Source organism: Xyrauchen texanus, chromosome 16 (assembly GCF_025860055.1).
Source record: "Xyrauchen texanus isolate HMW12.3.18 chromosome 16, RBS_HiC_50CHRs, whole genome shotgun sequence".
NCBI lineage: Eukaryota > Metazoa > Chordata > Actinopteri > Cypriniformes > Catostomidae > Xyrauchen > Xyrauchen texanus.
In genome coordinates, this window is record NC_068291.1 from 26694553 (window position 1) to 26714772 (window position 20220).

Below are 20220 nucleotides of genomic sequence, written 5' to 3' on the forward strand. Positions count from 1 at the left end.
GTGCATATTTTTCCATCGCTAGCAGATGAGTGAGGTCTGACACAACAAAAATCCAGTTTAAGCCCTATAGTCTAATAGGGGCCCTATCTCTGGGTTCCTGGCTTAGAAAAAGATATGCACTAAAACAGATTGTGTGTAGTATAGCTTAATTTTGCGCCGATTTTTTCAATTGTTTATGTTGCCCCCCCAAACAAGCCAAATGCCCCCCCAAACATGATATCCTGGTAACCCCTCTGTGATTAGATAATCACATAAATAAGTAGGTGTACAGGTGTCCCTATTAAAGTGCTCAGTGAGTGTATATGAATTCACATTTAAATTGTATTACACATAAATATATTTTTTTATATATATTTGTAAACCAAGTAATGTACTTGGTAAAATAATTACATTCACGGAAAGTTAGTAACTGTAATCTGATTACAATAATTTAAAATTGAACGTGTTACACTACTTTTTGTGCCTGAAAGTAATTAATACAGTAACTAGTTACTTTGAAATGAAATCAAATTACACCCAACACTGGTCACAACTATTCAAATTCAACTCGACCAATTAAGTCAACTTTAAAAACATTTTTATTTGAGTAACCCCTAGCCTTAACTAGTTTTACTCCAACTAATACTTGTAATGTTGTTGTACTCTGTCTGGATCCCTTGTTTCTGTAGTTTATACATTGCTTATTGTGAAGACCAGAACCAAAAAACAGTACAGCGGCAATCAAAGTAATCATGGAGGAGCCCAGTGATTGGTCAAAAAACAGTGGATATTAAGCCTAATTTACAAAGAAAAAGACTGTTTTACACTGAAAAAAATGATAATCATTTCATTTAAATACTCATGGAGCAGCACTAATCTAGTGTATTTAGCGTCTTCTTTAGCTAGACTGTGGATGGTTATGAATGTTGATGGTTATGAATGCAAGTTTTTGTGCTGAAATACAGTGCACAAAAGCGCAGCAACAGTTTTATTTATTTGCTTCAAAGTGGGGGAGAGACAGAATGAGAAAGTGAGAAAGAAAGAGAAAAAGTGACAGTGATAGATAACACACTGACAGGCAAAATATGTTGCAGCGGTGGGAGGTCAGGAGCTTTAGAATCCAGGTTGTGTGTGTTTTTTTGTGTTTGTGCGCAACTGGTGTCCTAACATCTATCTGTGAAAAGGTCACAGTAAAAACCAAATATGTACAGTGTTGACTGAGATATCCCAAAACGTTAAACTGAATATAGAAAGTGTTCACCATCTGTCTGTAAGTGATGGATTTTACTTCAGAGCCATGGACAGCTCACGATACGAGCGGTAATGACAGTCATAATCACCACAATCAACATCACACAAATACAGTGGCAAAATATAGATTCCTAAGATACAACCAGTTTCAATTTGAAACATATTGCTTCTGTGATTTAAAACAACACAGATATGTCATTGTAAATAAATTGCCATAATATCTATAAAATTGGAATGTATAAACAAACTCTTTTTTTATTTTAACAGTGTTGTATAAGAATGTTGAATGAAATCTCGTAGTATAAGAAAAAAATCAACAAAACAAAATATATATAATTAGGGCTTCTGGATACCCAGCTGAATCTAGACATGGTCCAGTAAACTGTGTGCTGAAATTACATTTCACTTTTGGCTTGTGTATGATTTAATTAATAAAGACACACAGACACAAACACACACAACAAAATGATGAAAATATGAGTTTAGAGGAATATTACAATAATTTAAACAGTCATAACGATTTTATTTCCAGTCTCATTACGGCATCACCAAAGTATGAAATTTGTTTTGCAAATATTATTTCTGCTGAGACTTTCTGACTTTGGAAATGAAATATGCAGATGCATTTGCATGCATAGATAAACAAAATAATAAAATGAAATGCTCCCCTCCCATAACTTCCTAATACTCCTGACGAAAAAATGACTTGCAGACTAAATCAACCATGGAGCACGAGACTCACTGGCATTCTGTATGCATTTAATTGGGTCTTACCCTACCCTCCCTTTTTTAATCAGCACGTTGGGAGTGTTCATTGGTTTTTTAAATATTTGAATCTTGAAAATACAACTGGGCGTGGGTAATTATCCATGGTGTCTCATTAGGACTGACTTTGAGGTATGTAAAGTGGATTAGGTGTTCATGTGTGTGTATCTGTAGCCTATGTGTTTGCAGACAGGGGAGGCAACACCAATCATGTCATAATAAGATCATAAAGATACACTAGGAGTGTAATCGTGTTGTTCGCAAATTATCTTTAAATTATATCTGGTAGGTAATGATACCATAAAAGGCACACCCGTACCAATACAACTGTAAAACAGTTGACTCATTAAAATATATAAAAGCACACAACGTCCACACCCGTTATGAAGAAGGCTCACCAGCCCCTATTCTTCCTGAGATGGCTGAGGATTTTTTTTTTTGTAATTTACCACCACATCTTCACACAGCTCTACACCAGCAATATAGAGAGCATCCTGACTGGCTGCATCACCGCCTGGTATGGCAATAGCACCTCCCACAACTTTAAAGCCCTGCAAAGGGTGGTGCGAACTTCCAGGCACATCATCGGAGGTGAGCTTCCCTCCCTCCAGGACATATATAACAGGCGGTGTGTGAAAAAAGCTCGGAGGATCATCAGAGACTCCAGCCACCCGAGCCATGGGCTGCTCTCACTGCTACCATCAGGCAGGCGGTATCACAGCATCAGGACCCGCACCAGCCGACTACATGACAGTTTCTTCCATCAAGCAATCCGACTTTTGTACACTTGATCTCTCACGATCAATAATCAGCACTGCACTTTATTAATCTATTATCTCACACTGGACTGTCATAATTATATTGTCTTCACAATACAACTACTGTATATATATTTTTTATATACTCTTTATTTTATTTTTTTATTGTATGTGCATTCTATATTGTGTGTATTGTTTACTGTACATTGTATATTATATTGTGTTGTGTAAGTATATGTACATTTGATTTGATATGTAAATTGTGTTTTGTAAATATGTTCTTTATTGTAATTGGTATATGTCTCGTCACTGTCATGACTGCTATGTTGCTCAGAACTGCACACACGACTTTCACCTACTGTTGCACTTGTGTACATGGTAGTGTGACAATAAAGTGATTTGATTTGATTTGACAAGCCCAAGCTGTGCAAATTATCAAAGAATAATCTTATCTGACATAAACAAAATTATATAAATAAAAAATAAAACTATTGAAGAAAATAATAGTGATTCTTGCCTGTGCACATGTCACCACCACAATAATAGGGTAGTTGGGCTTTTCGATGAAGTTAGTAAGGTATTCTGAGTGGTTTTGAGCATGTTGCTATGTGGTTGCTATAGGGTGTTCAGGGTGACTGTTAACAGAGTTAAAAGGAGCTAGCCCCTTCATGGTTTGGGTTGTTTCTTCAATGGAAGTCTTTGGGATTTTTTCACCCTTTTGAAATGCCTTGTCCACGAAAATAATAGATCTGGTTCCTTATCAAGCCACATGGTATAATGTATCATTGATGTCTGTAGCACAAATAGTGCAGCACAAAATAAGCATGTTACTACATTATGAGCAATAATGATAGTTGAATAATAATTTAAATCAGCCGACACTTTCTGAATGTTCAACTTGTCAAAATATAATCTGCTGCAGTTTAGCAGAAGCCCCTGTTCAACTGCACAAAATAAAATAAAATATAAAATAGGTGTGTGCATGTTTTCCCTCAGGGCCACTGGGAGCCTTTTTTCTCAACTACATATTTTTCAGTATTTGTTGTCTCATCTCAATATCATTATAGTTCCCCTTCTGTCACTCTCTCCAAGTTGTGTCAGAGAAGCGACACTAGGGGTCTCTCTTGAGCGCCGATATTCACCTCTGAACTATGAAAAAAGGCCAATGAGAGTTGGCAACCAGTATTTGCATGTCCCGCCCCCGGACATACGGGTATTTAAGCGGCGCAAATACGGGAGTTCATTCAGAAAATTTCTTCGGAGCCGATGGTCGTGTTTGCAGACTGCTGCGTTTTACACACCGAGTTCCTGCCATCCTCTGCTGCATGCTGTTGGATTCTACGGCGCACAACAGTGGCTTTCTCCTGTTTGCACGGCTGTGCACTTCCTGCCCCTGTGCGCATCGACAGTTGCAGATAAGAAAGATCTCTCACGAGTTCTTTCATTCATAAAAGAGTGATTTTATTTAAAAGAGTAATTTCCTCTAAAAGAGCAAAAACACAGCGGCGTTGAACGTCCTTTTAAGGAAGCGTCTTTATAAAGATGACTTTCCGCCCCTGTGTTCCACTTCCACCCTGCATGACATGGCTCTCCTGCAGGTCCACCAAGCCAAGGCACTTCGCAACATGCACGGGGGTGGCCCTGATCCCGACACGCTGCAGGAACTGCGCTCAGCAACCGACCTCGCCCTGAGAGCGACGAAGGTCACAGCGCAGGCACTCGGGCAGGTGATGGCCACTCTGGAGGTCCAGGAACGTCAGCAATGGCTGGACTTGTTTGAGATGCGTGAAGCTGACAAGACTCGCTTCCTCAACGCCCGTCTCCCAGTTTGGCCTCTTCGGCGACACCGTTGAGGACTTTGCCCAGCAGTTCTCCCTGGTGAAGAAGCAGACGGAGGCCATTTCGCACATCATGCCACGCCGCAAGCTTGCCACCACGGCCCAGGCCCCACCTGCTCGCCGAGGGTGTCCTCCCGCGGCCAGAAGACCTTCTGCTCCGCCCCAACCTGGGCCCAGCTCTCAGCCCCGGCATCGAGCAAACCACAGGAAGCGTACGCCCCCTGCCTCATGGACCCCTTCGAGGACCCGGAAGGCTCCCAAGCGTCCCTGAGACAGCGGACCCAGAGGACAAGAAGTTAGCTCCAGAGGTGGTAAGACCACTCCGTCCCCCGGTGGAGGGCCGGGAGGAGAATCTTTTGTTTTTTCATTTGCCGCACCCCCTGACGGGGGCTGCGGTACCCAAATTCTCAATAAAAGAGCTATTTCCTTTACCTCTGGGTCACATGGCCCGCAAATGCAGTTCTCACGGCACTGTGCTTTCAGGCCTCAACAGTCTCGGCGCCCAGGATGCGGTGCTCCTGCCCTCAGCCCCACGACTGTTCCCCACGACGGTTCAGACGAGTCCAGAGGATGCCAGCATCAGACCTCCTCCTCAGTCACGAACCCGCCCCCTGCCGGGTGCGCGGAACAAGGTAAGTGCTTTGAGTTTATTCTCAGCACCAAAGCCTCGGGACGCCACAGCGCCTCCCGACGCCGCGTTACCTGTTCCACACCGCTGCGAAGCCCCGCCGGGTACGCCCAAAATACTCGCCCCTTGGTGCCCCTAGCACGGAGCTTAGAGGCATGGCTTTCACTGCCCAGCTCGTCACGGTGGCTGCACTGGACCATCTGACTCGGTTACGCAATTCAGTTTGCCAGGTCTCCGCCCCCCTTCGTGGGCATTCGTTCCTCCGCAGTGCACGGCGAACATGCCCACTCCCTGCACGAGGAAATCGCCTCCCTTCTAATCAAGGACGCGATAGAGCCTGTCCCTCCGACCGAAACGAAGAAGGGTTTCTACAGCCCTTACTTCGTTTTACCCAAGAAAGGCGGCGGCATACGACCGATCTTGGACCTGCGAGTTTTCAATCGGACCTTGTCCAAACTCCCGTTCAAAATGCTTACCCAAAAACAAATTTTTATCTGGCGTCCGGCATCTAGATTGGTTCGCAGCGGTAGACCTGAAGGACGCGTACTTCCACGTCTCAATTCGTCCTTGACATCGACCCTTTGTACGGTTCACGTTCGACGGCCAGGCGTATCAGTACAAGGTCCTCCCCTTCGGCCTGTCTCTGTCCCCTCGCGTCTTCACGGAGGTCGCAGAGGTGGCTCTTGCCCCGCTACGAGGAGCGGGCATACGCATACTCAATTACCTCAACAATTGGCTCATTTTGGCCTCCTCGCAGGAATTACTATGCGCACACAGAGACCAGGTGCTCGAGCACCTCGGCCGTTTAGGGTTTCAGGTCAACTGGGAAAAGAGCAAGCTCACCCCGGTCCAGAGCATCTCTTTTCTCAGTTTGGAGTTAGACTCAGTCTCAATGACAGCACATCTCTCCAACGAGCGTGCTCAGTCAGTGCTGGAATGCCTCGCTTCTTTCGAACCAGGCACCGTGGTCCCTTTGAAACGTTTCCAACGGCTCCTGGGGCATATGGCATCCGCGCCACTGGGGATGATGCATATGAGACCACTTCAGCATTGGCTCCAGACTCGAGTCCCGAGATGAGCATGGCGCCACGGCATGCACGGCGTGGAAGTTACCCCTGCCTGCCGCCAAACCTTCAAACCCTGGACAGACCTCTGCTTTCTACGGGCAGGAGTACCCTTGCAGCAGGTGTCCCGTCACGTTCTGGTTACAACCGATGCCTCCAAATTGGGTTGGGGCGCCGTGTGCAACGGGCGCGCAGCCGCAGGCCGGTGGAACCGAGGCCCGCTGCGCTGGCACATCAACTGCCTAGAGCTGCTGGCCGTTTTTCTTGCCCTGAAGAAATTTCTTCCATTGATTCGTGGCAAGCACGTCCTAGTCAGGACAGACAGCACCACGGTGGTGGCCTACATAAACCGCCAAGGCGGAGTACGCTCCCTCCACATGTCACAGCTCGCCCAACGTCTCCTCCTTTGGAGTCAGCAGCGACTAGAGTCACTGCGCGCCACTCACATCCCCGGCAATGTGATAGCGGACACGCTGTCAAGACAAAACTTGCCCGGCGGACAGTGGAGGCTCCACCCCCAATCGGTCCAGCTGATTTGGGACAGGTTCGACAAGGCCCAGGTAGATCTGTTTGCCTCCCAGGAAACCTCCCACTGTCCGCTCTGGTATGCCCTCACAGAGGCTCCCCTTGGGACAGATGCTCTGGCGCACAGCTGGCCCGCGGGGCTGCGCAAGTATGCTTTTCCCCCAGTGAGCCTTCTTGCACAGGTGCTATGCAAGGTCAGGGAGGACAAGGAGCAAGTCACTCTGGTGGCCCCCTACTGGCCCAACTGGACGTGGTTTTCGGATCTCACGCTCCTCATGACAGCCCCTCCTGGCTGAATTCCCTGAGGAAGGACCTTCTTTCTCAGGGACGGGCACGCTCTGGCATCCGCGATCCAGACCTCTGGAATCTTCACGCCTGGTCCCTGGACGGACGCTGAGGATCTAGCCGGCCTACCTTCGGCCGTCATAGACACTATTAACCAAGCCAGAGCCCCTTCGACCAGGCATCTTTACGCCCTGAAGTGGCGTCTGTTCATGGACTGGTGTTCTTCCCGAGCCGAAGACCCGCAGAAGTGCACAGTTAGGTCAGTGCTCGTGTTTCTTCAGGAGAGGCTGGAGAGGAGGCTGTCCCCTCCACCCTCAAGGTGTATGTTACGCTTATCGCGCCCACCACGACTACGGTAGATGGCAAGTCTCTTGGTAAGCACGACTTAATCGTCAGGTCCCTAAAAGGTGCCCGGAGGATGACTCCCTCCCGGCCTAACCTGTTTCCCTCCTGGGATCTCTCGGTCGTCCTTATGGGACTCCGGAGACCCCCCTTCGAGCCGCTTGACTCAGTTGGACTCAGGGCCCTCTCTCTCAAGACCGCCCTGCTGATCACGCTCGCTTCCATCAAGAGGGTCGGGGACCTGCATGCGTTCTGTTAGCGACACTTGCTTGGAGTTTGGTCCGGCAGACACTTTCGTGATCCTAAGACCGTGACTGGGCTACGTGCCCAAGGTTCCTACCACACCCTTCAGGGATCAGGTGGTGAACCTGCAAGCGCTGCCCCGGGAGGAGGCAGACCCAGCCCTTTCACTGCTGTGTCCAGTATGTGCCTTACGTATTTACCTGGACCGCACACAGAGCACCAGACGCTCTGAGCAGCTCTTCGTCTGCTTTGGGGGACAGCAGAAAGGGAATGCTGTCTCCAAACAGAGACTCGCCCACTGGGTTGTCGAATGCCATTTCCCTGGCTTATCACACCCAGGCTGTTCCCCCCCCTTTGCGGGTCCGAGCCCACTCCACCAGGAGAGTTGCGTCCTCGTGGGCACTGGCTAGGGGCACTGCCCTAGCAGACATTTGTAGAGCAGCGGGCTGGGCAACACCTAACACATTTGCGAGATTCTACAATCTCCGAGTTGAGTCAGTATCGTCCCGTGTTCTCTCAGGTACCGAGCCCGTAGAACTCGGTGGCACGTCCACGATCTGACCGGGTGAATCGCTTGCACCCAGCGCCCTTCCCCCTAACCAGGGGAAACAGTGCGCCTTCATTCCCAGGAGATCCCAGGTTTGGGACACTGGTTGACTCCTCCCTAGCCCTCGTGGGTCGCAGTTCTGCGGAGGAGAAGGGCGCTTGCACCCAGCGCCCTTCCCCCTAACCAGGGGAAACAGTGCGCCTTCATTCCCAGGAGATCCCAGGTTTGGGACACTGGTTGACTCCTCCCTAGCCCTCGTGGGTCACAGTTCTGCGGAGGAACTCGCCGACCCAAACCACTGCGGGTACCGCAAGCTACCCTGTACTGGTATAGGTGCCCCACAGGTAAGGCCTCCTGTTCGGACTCCCCTGTGTGTAAAACCATGGTTCTGTCCCCTCACGAAGTTGACTCCGTGTTTCCCTTAGGCAGTTACAGCTGCCTCGGTTGCCGTGCTGTATGCTTCCCCCCTCTGCGAGGCTGGATCTACCACCGCACTACTTTTCCGCATAAGTCCTAAGTATAGGCCATGCGATGTATTTGCCACTCAAAATTTGCCTCCCCTCCCGGGTAGGTGTGGCCTCCGCAGGGTCTTCTCCACCCTAATAAGGGCTAAGACCCCCTTCCCTCAATGCGTGTAAGGGCCCCGGCCGTAGTTGCTCTATGCGAGAAACATAGAGAGAAAAGAGGCCCAGCCAGGCTGGCCCATTCCCATGTTGGCGGCCATCACCTTGTTCCCCCCTCCAGGGTAATGATAAGGAATCCTGATGGCTTAAATGGGGCATTGGGGAAGGGTACGTGCAGCCTGATACAGGAAAATCCTGAATGAACTCCCGTATTTGCGCCGCTTAAATACCCGTATGTCCGGGGGCGGGACATGCAAATACTGGTTGCCAACTCTCATTGGCCTTTTTTCATAGTTCAGAGGTGAATATCGGCGCTCAAGAGAGACCCCTAGTGTCGCTTCTCTGACACAACGTCTCGTTCCCTCCATCGGGGAACGGAGGTTACATTACCTAGACGTTATAACTGCAAAAAAAATTCTAGTTTCAATGTGGGACATGAACAAAACAATTGAAAACAATAATGTGTTTTCTTTTTTACAAATAATTTTATTGAGATTACATTCACTAAGAGCCATTTATAGCATAACTAAAAATATATATATATATCCACTATATACATTTACATTACAATTTTAAGAGCATAGTAATTCCCATTACATTTCCAGGCCTAAAAATCACAATTTTAAAATGTACTGGCATTTCCAACTTGTCCATGACAGTGTGAACCCTGGCTTGGGGTAAACAAGTATTGGGGTAAGAGAGTAAAAAAAAAAATCAATAAATAAAAACATTTGGATGCTGCTTCACCCTCCATTTAGCACTTTATACCATGTACTACAATAGAAGTGACTTTAGGTCAGGCCAGAATCATTCGGATACTGCCAGAAAATAGAACATTTGCTTTGGGAAATTAATAGGGTTTTGGATGTCAGAAGCATTTCTGTGTTAAGACTACGAGCAGCCTGGCTGTTAGACTGGATACAGGACATTTCGACATTTGTATCCTGGAGCTGGACATTCTCAGATAGTTTGTGGTCTGAGTCAGTAAACATGTGTCCACATACAGTTAATTAATGGATAGCTATTAAAAGATAGACTGTTTATACTGCCATTAATGTACCTTGTGTCCTTGTTATTTTCCTCCTGTCTCTGTAAGCTCCAGACAGGCTGACACATTCGCCCTAATGCACAGCAGTAGTAATGGCTGTGAGAATCATACAGAGCGCCTCAGAGGAAACAGAGCAAGGAGAACCTCTCTAAAACACAGATAGCAGCTCTCTCTGCAACCGGTAAATGATCCAACCAACTGTTTATCTGACCATGTCTCAGAGCAGCAAATCACTGAGGAAATACACACATATACAAGACTTCCACATACAGACAAGGTTATTCAGATAAGAGTGAATTACTGCCTGCAGGGTTTAGAGCAAGAGAGACATGGCCTGGCAAGCTCATCCTGTCCACTGCTCAAAGCTCAATTTAGACTTTTTAGACTATTGCAGAAAATGTCTGGGATACTTTGCTCCTTATAAAGAACTCTATCTCTCAGCTGTCACACTGCTAATCACCAGGACAGTAGAAGAGGCTGGAAAATGCTGTCTGACCTGGCCCCAGAAACAATCTCAAAAAGTTAGTGTGTGTGTGGATGCACACATTTACTTAGCTATCTGAATGGGTACCTGCCATAGACGTCTATTTCTTTTACATAAAGTAAAAAATTATTATTTTAGACTGATCCTAAACCTACTCAATAAACAAAACTTTTTTGGTGCTTTTTTGTTTTGTTTGTTATGGCAATTTTAGACTTTTAAAATCAGTAGTTGCTTTATTCCTTTATAATAAATGCATTTTCCAATTAAAGGTATAGATGAATGTCTCCAAAGGGAGATTTTGGGGAACTTTTGATCTGTAGGTACACACACTATTAGTACTTACACACAGACACACATACTCATCTGATCAGAAATGACAAACGCACACATTTCTTATTTGTTCAGCAGCAAAGGATTAAGCAAGGATTTGTTGGAGGCATAAAAGTTATCTCCATGTGAAGATCTCGACCAGTGAGAGCCCCATACCTTACATTTCCCCTCAGTCAAAATTAAAATGAAGTTTAAAGTATGAATGATAAATTAAAAAATTTATTTTCAAAGCATCCTCCATTTCTTATGCTGAGTCTATTTATTCTGCTGGATTTCGCAATAAATATGCAGTAAAACTAATATATAATAAATAATAAAATATAATACTGAAATACAACCAAGATACCAGTGGTCTGTTTACCACCATAAAATGCATATGTGGGTCAAAAAAGACCCAGGTGAAATATTGTAACGTCACGCCAGCAGAGGGAGCCCTCTCCCGAGAACTGACTGTGTGCCACTCCCTCTGCTTCTCTGGTTACTTCCTGTTTGTGAGACATTTAAGCATGGCCTGGCTATCAGGCCATTGCGAAGTATTGCCAGTCTACCTGCCTTGCTAAGCGTTCACTTGTTATTGTCTTGTTTATCTCGTGTATGACCATTGCCAGCTTTGTTCTGTTGTTGCCTCTTGGATTATCCCTTTTGATCTGTTGTTTGGATTGGTCTGCCTCATTGTGTCTTACCTCTGCCTGCCTTAAAGTTTATGCTATCTGCCTGCCGATCTTGATTTGTTTGCTGTGGATTCTAATAAACGACTGCATATGGATTCAGCCTTGGCTTCCACCTCGTTACATACATACATAATACTTCGCCCCCGATGACTCCAGCAGAAGTTGCTAATCTACAGGCAGCGTTTGCTTACCAAAGTGACATCCTCAAGGGATACCAAGAACAGCTGAGCAAACTACAGGCTACTAACGAATACCTCACGCAGTATCTCCATTCGTTACCACCTCCTATGCCTAAGAAGGTAATCTTTACTTTACCCAATAAATTTGATGGTTCAGCAGAGCAATGCAAGGGGTTTCTCCTGCAAGTAGAAATCTTTTTCAAACACCAAAAGGATGATTTTGAATCTGATGAAAAGAAATGTGCTTTTCTAATGTCTCTGTCAACTGGTAAAGCAATTGATTGGGCTGCAGCGGTCTGGGAGACGGACAGTTTGATTCAAGGATCATATGCATACTTCATTCAACAAATCAGAGATGTGTTTGAATATCCAGCAGGAGGCATGGATGTTTCAACACAACTCGTGCAATTGAGTCAAGGCCGCCGATCAGCCGCTGATTACGCCATAGAATTCAGAACGATCGCTGCTCAGAGTGGTTGGAATGATGTTGCACTCAAGGCCATGTTTCAACTTAGTTTGAATGTTGAGTTACAGGCAGAACTCACTTGCAAGGGAGAGAACCAGTCATTCTCAGAGTATGTGACGCTCGCTATCAAGATTGATAACCTCATGCGCAATAGCCCTGCTAAAACCAAGTCACCATCACAGAGAATCACTCCGACAAATCAAACTTCCCAAATATCCAATCCATTCCTGACTACTGCTCAATCCAGCCCTGAACCCATGCAGCTAGGAGTTACCAAACTATCTGTGGAAGAGAGAGCACGACGGCTGATACACAATTTGTGTTTTTACTGTGGAGAAGCAGGCCATGTTAATGCCATATGTCCACTAAAAGCCAGGAAGACTACCAAAATGACTAGCCGGGTGAGTGTTGACAATCTTCCTCTTCTTTCCACTAAATTCCCCACTATCAGTGTCAAGATTACTACTGAAGATGACTCTATTGATTCTACAGCATTGATTGACTCCGGATCTGCATTGAATTTAATCCATCAAGACGTCATCAAGAAATTCAACATCCCCACACAACCTTGTGACCCACCACTCAAAGTTAGCGCTGCTGACAACAAGCCCACTGGAGATGGCATCAGCCAACAAACTCTACCCATGCAACTTCAAGTAGGACAATTTCATATGGAAACCATCTCATTCTATGTGATTGATTCCCCACGCCATGAAATCATCCTAGGATACCCGTGGCTATCAGTTCACGACCCAGTCATTTCTTGGCATCATGGTGAGGTTAGGCAATGGTCACAGTTCTGCAATACACACTGGCTAAGCACCATAGTTACCAAGCCGTGTTTAACCACAAGTATTGAAAGTCCTGATTCTAAAGCAGTCACCACTCCATCATGTTACCAAGAATATCAAGAAGTCTTCAGCAAGACTAAAGCGACCCTTCTTCCACCTCATCGTTCCTGGGATTATGCCATTGACCTCCTGCCTAATGCGATGCCTCCCAAAAGTAAGGTCTATCCCTTATCACACCCAGGCCATGGAGGAATACATTGAAGAAGCTCTCAGTTCTGGTTTCATTCGTCCATCTACTTCTCCAGCGGCTGCAGGCTTCTTCTTTGTGGAAAAGAAGGGTGGAGGACTTCGGCCTTGCATTGACTACAGAGGTTTGAAAAATGTCACTGTTAAATTCAGTTATCCATTACCATTAGTACCTTCTGCGCTAGAACAACTCCGAGAGGCAACAATTTACACCAAGTTAGACCTCAGGAGCGCCTACAACCTCATCAGAATCAGAGAAGGGGATGAGTGGAAAACAGCATTTCTGACCACTAGGGGGCACTATGAATACCAGGTCATGCCATACGGATTAGCCAATGCACCGGCAGTCTTTCAGTCTTTCATCAATGAGATCTTTAGAGACATCCTGAACAAGTACGTTGTTGCATACATTGATGATATTCTCATTTACTCCAAGTCTGAAAGTGAACATAAGGATCACGTCAAGACTGTGCTATTCAGACTACTAGAGAATCAACTTTATCTAAAAGCTGAGAAGTGTGAATTCCATGTCAAGCGAACCTCATTCCTGGGATATAACATCAGTCATCAAGGTGTAGAAATGGACAATTCGAAGTTTACAGCAGTCACTGAATGGCCCCAACCAACCACAGTCAAGGGACTTCAGCGCTTCTCGGATTTGCCAACTTCTATCGACGCTTTATCCGTAATTATAGCATTACAGCTGCCCCACTGACATCTCTGCTGAAAGGTAAACCTTCAAAATTAAAATGGACTGAAAATGCCACACAAGCCTTCGCTAAACTCAAGGACAGTTTCACGACAGCGCCCAACCTCAAACATCCAGATCCCAATCTGCCGTTTGTAGTAGAAGTTGACGCTTCAGACAATGGAATTGGTGCAGTGCTCTCTCAACGCCATGGACAGCCAGGCAAGCTCTATCCTTGTGCATATTTTTCAAGAAAACTCACTGACACAGAACTCAACTATGATGTCGGCAACAAGGAACTTCTATCTATGAAATCCGCAATAGAAGAATGGAGACACTGGCTGGAGGGTTCCACTCACCCATTCCAGGTTATAACGGACCATAAGAATCTTGAGTACGTCAAGAGTGCTAAGAGACTAAATCCTCGACAAGCACGCTGGTCACTTTTCTTCACAAGATTCCAATTCACTGTAACTTACAGACCAGGAAGTAAAAATAGCAAGGCTGATGCCCTATCCAGGTGACATGATCATCCCCAAAAAGAATCCACGCCAGAATTCATTCTGCCACCATCAGTAATTATTGCACCTGTTACATGGGACTTGATGGAGAAAATTCAAAGAGAACAACAGAATGAACCAACACCACAAGGTTGTCCCTCCAACAAGCACTATGTTCCTGTAAATCTTCGTACAAGAGTCATGCAATGGGTCCATACATCACTCTGTTCCGGTCATCCAGGTATCTCAAGAACTCTTTGTCTCACACAAAATTCATTCTGGTGGCCATCAATGATTAAAGATGTGGCTAACTATGTCAAGTCATGCTCGATCTGTGCTCAGTCCAAAACACCCAAACAATTACCCTCTGGTTTGTTACAACCTTTGCCCATTCCCCAATGACCTTGGTCACACTTTTCAATTGACTTTGTCACCGATCTACCTCCATCATCTGAATTCACAACAGTCCTAGTTATCATTGACCGCTTCTCAAAATCCTGCCGTCTAATACCTATGAAGGGCCTCCCCACTGCCATGGAAACTGCTCAAGCACTGTTTCAACATGTTTTCAGAGTTTATGGCATACCCGAAGACATTGTTTCAGATAGAGGAACACAATTCACCTCACAAGTATGGAGGGCCTTCTGCAGACAGCTGGACATCAATGTCAGCTTAACCTCAGGATATCATCCTCAGTCCAACGGTCAAGTGTAAAGATTGAATCAAGAGATTGGCAGGTATCTACGGTCACAGACATCGCCTGTCAATCAACTCGAGAATGTGCATTAGCTATGCAAGCCAGGATTTTACATTTTTTTAAACCTGAAGAAGCACAATTTATGATTCCAGTGTTGTCATATTTTACTTCTGATTTAAAATGTTCTTTGATTGTAATCTTGACCAACCGTTTTTGAGATTTCAGTGTTCACCCATTCAAATTGATAGGAGCTGCACTTTCATGACTGAAAATAGCTTCACAAGAGTATTCCAAAAATAGCCGACAGTGGACTGACTTGCTAGAAAGACTTTGTGCAATCTCTCTTATAAATTAAAAGAAATATTCAACTAAATGTTAATTGACACTTCATTGAGGAATACCTGAAGAGTCAGATAAAAAAAAACACTAATGGAAACATTATAGTCAAATTAGATGGCCATAACATTTTTTACAAAATAAAATAAGCCTGTTTAGGTTGTAGAAATATCCTGTAAGAAGTTTGGGAGTAGCTGGTTAAGTCTCATGCTTAAGAGCCCTGCAGCAGTGACCACAGTGGTGTGAGTGATTTAGATATGAACAGCCCTTTGGCACTTACATTTACATTTATGCATTTGGCAGACGCTTTTATCCAAAGCGACTTACAGTGCAATTATTACAGGGACAATCCCCCCGGAGCAACCTGGAGTTAAGTGCCTTGCTCAAGGACACAATGGTGGTGGCCGTGGGGTTAGAAACCTCTGACCTTCTGATTAACAGCCTTGTGCTTTAACCACTACGCCACCATCACTCCTTAGTCATGACTATCCACTTAGTCATACAGTAATCCTTAACATCCCTATCAATGTTCAAACCAACAACCAGCCAAACACCAGCACAGCCCTTTATACAAGAGTCACTGCTTTCCCAAAAACGTCATACTGCAATATAGGTATGCATGCATGTACACTATATGTAGATTATTACAGATTATATTTTCAGCATAATAGTTTGAGTGAAATGTTTAATTTAACAATTAACATTAATTCCAGTTTCTTATAGTTTCTTCATAATTTGACATGTCCTCTTTCAGCTTTAATGACAGAATTCACTCTAGCTAGCATGAACAAAACCTGAAGTTTCCAGTTTATTTACAAAGTTTATTTGAGACTTTGAATTAGACTTTTGAACCCCACCATGTGTGTTTTTTTTTTTTTGTTTGTTTTTTCCCTTTTCCCTTAATTTTGTAGTTTGAAAGTCACCGTCATTGTGGTTTAAGGAGCGGGTATGCTTGGATGAACATCTCAAACATTGATAACAGTGTTTTCTTTTACTTTTTGTGTTGCAAAAAGGAAAATGGAACAAATAAAACAAGAAAATATGGGCTGTAATCCGCTCTTTGCAATCAACACAAAGAAAATGTGTTTCCTTGCATGACACACTGAAAGTAAAGTGCTGCGATATTAGCTCATATATATTCAAGATGCGCTAATGGTTCGCATGCGCTGCGATTGTCTGTTGTTGATTTGTGCAGTTTCATCACACATTAGTAGTGTTTAGGTTTCCATTCAGCTAATACCTAAATAAAAATGCTGCATGATTATGATGAAGGATAACTACAAGTAGATTTTCATGTAACAAGCAGGTGCGAGGGACTTCATATAAATTAAATACATCAACATGCTTTGCAGCTAACAAGAAACCTGGAGCAAGAGTTTTTCTATTATAAAATGGTGTGCCATTATTTTTTCTACAATTTGTTGTATAGCAGCATCTTTACATTGTATCGCTTCTGAACTGTTGTCATTATGACCACTACCTGGTGAATGAAGACTTGTGCAGTGCGTGGACTGAGCAGCAGAATGGCCCGTCTGAGCGTGTCTCGGTAACGGTTCAGCTCCTCCATCCTCATGGTGCTAAACAGGGTGGAGAAGACCTTAGTCACGTTCCGGTCAACCTGTTGGAGAGATACGTCCAAACCCATACGAGACGCTTGGTCCAGAAACCCACGCAGTCCACGCACATCTGAAAGAGAAAGAATGTAAGATGAAGATGTAAAGACTGGTTATAAAAACTGAGATGGAATTCAGTGATTAACAACTTAATTTCAGACACAAAGTGTGTAGTATGGCTTCCATAGACTTGTGTAGAACAAGATTGCTATTCTGATTTTTTATTTTATGGTGTTTTATTGTCATTTTGGAACTTGGTTTTTTAATCACAATTCAATTTCATTGTATGGAAAAGAACAGCTTGGACATTCTTCCCAACATCTAATTTTGTGTTTGGAAAAATATATAATAATAAAAGGTTGGAATGACATGAAAGTAGGTCAATTATGACTTTTAAACAAACCTTAAACAGTGAGATTTTAAGATTTGAATGTTGTAAGGCTCATTTTGATTTGAGAACATTTTCTAGATTGAAATCTTTTAAAGGAACTTCAGAGAATTCCAAATATAATTGTACATTTAAACTAACCGTTCAACTCTCCTGTAAAGACTACCTCCTGTATCAGAGATTGGATTTACAAGAACAATAGTGCCATGTGATGTGTGACATGGACAGCTTAACATGATTAAAAAGCAAGGATTTTTCTTTGCCCATCATGACTGTCATGTCATGTTCAGTCAGCTGAAGGGCCTTTTTGATGGCTTAATTGTCTGGCAAGGCCTTATGGAGCTTTCTGACAGCCTCTGATTGACAGGACACAAGAACTGTCCTCTCAAAGAAGGCCAAGATGAGAGAGGAGAATGTAATAGACCTGCAATCATAAAAATGCATTTTAAGCTTTACTGTGGAAGTTTTATGGTCTGGTGTTTTATAATTAGTGTGGAATTACAGTGGTGTGCAAACGATTTTGTAAAACTGCTTCTATTTAGCATTTTTTACTATTGCATTTCTCAGCCTTCTTTCCAATATAAATGGCATTATCAAAACAACAATTTGATTGAAAAGTGCAATCAAAAAATCTAAATTAATTTTAGAATTCTTAATATTATGTTTGTCCCACTTTTGCTTCAATGACTGCATGCAATTGAGCTGTGTAGACTATGAAAACCTGATGATCCATGCAATCCAGCATGATTTGAGAATGTTCCAAAAAGCATCTTGTGTTTTTACATGAAGGCAAGGAAATCTGACCTTTCATACAAATGAATTAACATGGTCAATGTCAAAATTTGCTTATTTGATTAGTGACCAAGAACTGCATCTTAAGTATTTCTTATTTCCCCAAAGTGCGTCGGCCCACCGGGAAAATGCCTGGTATGCCAGATAACCAATCCAGCCCGGGCGACAATACTAGGTGTGTTCTAATTCATGCAGTGATGCACAGACGGATTGGTGCCAGACTTAAAAGCAGGGAATGTTGGTTGGAAATATTGTATGACTCTAGAAGGCAGGTTAAACATGATGCCGTGTAGGCCATCAAAGTACAGCGAGAATTATTCGAGACCAGCCTGGCTCAGCCTGTGCAGTTTCTCCAAAGCAGCTGGACAAAATCTGATAATGACACGCTTATCGCGATTGGCCAGACTCACTGATGACAGTGGTGATGTGTGTTTCATGGGGTGAGTTTGAAATGGTATACTACACATACTACTTTTACTACTTCGGCTATGTCAGTCTATGGCAGAAAGAGTAGTATGGTAGTATGCCATTACTAAGACACTTCCTGTTCCGATAAACTCCCACAAATTATGTTTATCATTGTGATATCATTTTTAGTCATGAAAAACAATTACAAATAATAAAAAATACTGACTCCTTTATTGGCACTAGAATAATGCAGACTTTTATTGGTCTTTCTTCTTGTACACACCACAGGCACTGTAATAACACATAACCTTTTCAAATTAATATTGTTTTTAGTTATTATATGTAAAATTCAAACCACCGTATTCCACTTCATCTGCAATAAAGAAAGCAAACATTGCGCGATCTCCCGTTACTGATATAGGTTCAGCACATGACAGGAAGCGCAAAAGTGTCCCAATTGACGGCTCTATTTCAACTCCTCCCCTCCTCGGTAACGCAAGGTGCAGTTCAAGTGGAACAAATTTAATTTTTGTATATATCGTCACAGAGAGGAACATTTTCAGCGATTAAACCTCCAGTTCACTCAGTTCCACACATGGACCTATTGTAGTTTCGAAATACTTTTTTAGTCATTTAGTAAGGTATTGTGACTGTTCTTGCTTATTGCTGTATATGCTTTATACAGTATGTCTTTTATTTGGTTGGTTGGTTATATTCTTGCTATAGTAGTAGTTAGGTTAGGTGATCTAAAAATGTATTTGACTTCATAATGTAACTAAACTTATATTTAAACACCCACGCTAAATCCAAAGATTGCTGAGCGTGTGACGGAATCATCCAAACTAATATACTGTATTATAATGACATTTTGATGATGAAGGTAAAAAGACTTTTCGATTTCGAAACATTTGTCGATATTGAGTGAACCATACCATTAAATAATTTTCAGTCCTACTTTTAAACTACTGTACTTTTGTTGGTTTGATTTTGATCAGAGTATGTCTACGATTAAAGTGACTGCTGGTTTTAAAATTCTGTCACATGCCAATGACTAATGGCTTAACATGATAAAGTACAAAAATATACTCATATTCTGTATATCTCTCATCATCTCCCTCTCTCTGTCCTTCTTTGATTTAATCACATAGGCACAGAAGTTTTAATTTTCTGAAGTCAAATATCATGATCTTTATACCTGATATGTAAGATAAATTGTTTGTTTAAAATAATTATCTCACATGCTAAATATTTATATAATCTCCTGCCCTTTATTGCATGTCTAAGATCATGTCTATCATTGCTTTTGGATTGGATTTATTAAGACAGCCACACAGTCCATTTTCCATGTTGTCAGGGCTATATTACAGCACAGCAAAACAAAGGATGATCAAATAACATGTTATTTTGTGTGAGTGCATGTGTACATGATATACCTGATCATAACTCACTTTCTGTACTCACAGTATGTTACAAGCTACAAACTGATTCCGTGACAACTGACCATCAAAACACAACCATCAAAGGAGATTAATTGTGCTATGCCAACCTTTAGTGTGTTCTAAAACAATTTGACCAATAAGAACATCGAGGCAGGTAACCACTTGCAAACAAATGAAATGCGAGTGGAGCTAAACACACTAATGAAAATCCTTTCAGCATTAGTGGCAATCTTTTTAGTATGCCAATATTGTGTTGTGATTTAAAATAGTTATTATTATTCTCAATAATCCAAAAG

General features: G+C 43.3%; 1 protein-coding gene across 2 annotated transcripts in view; it reads right to left on the reverse strand.

Moving 5' to 3' along the window:
• The window catches only part of LOC127657199 (glutamate receptor ionotropic, delta-1-like), a 422482-nt gene that overhangs the window by 124210 nt on the left and 278052 nt on the right, over positions 1–20220 (reverse strand). For both annotated transcript variants that reach the window (XM_052145889.1, XM_052145888.1), the window contains exon 4: positions 16765–16970. In XM_052145889.1, the coding sequence (XP_052001849.1) occupies positions 16765–16970 (206 nt within the window). The remainder of the gene's footprint in view (positions 1–16764; positions 16971–20220) is intronic.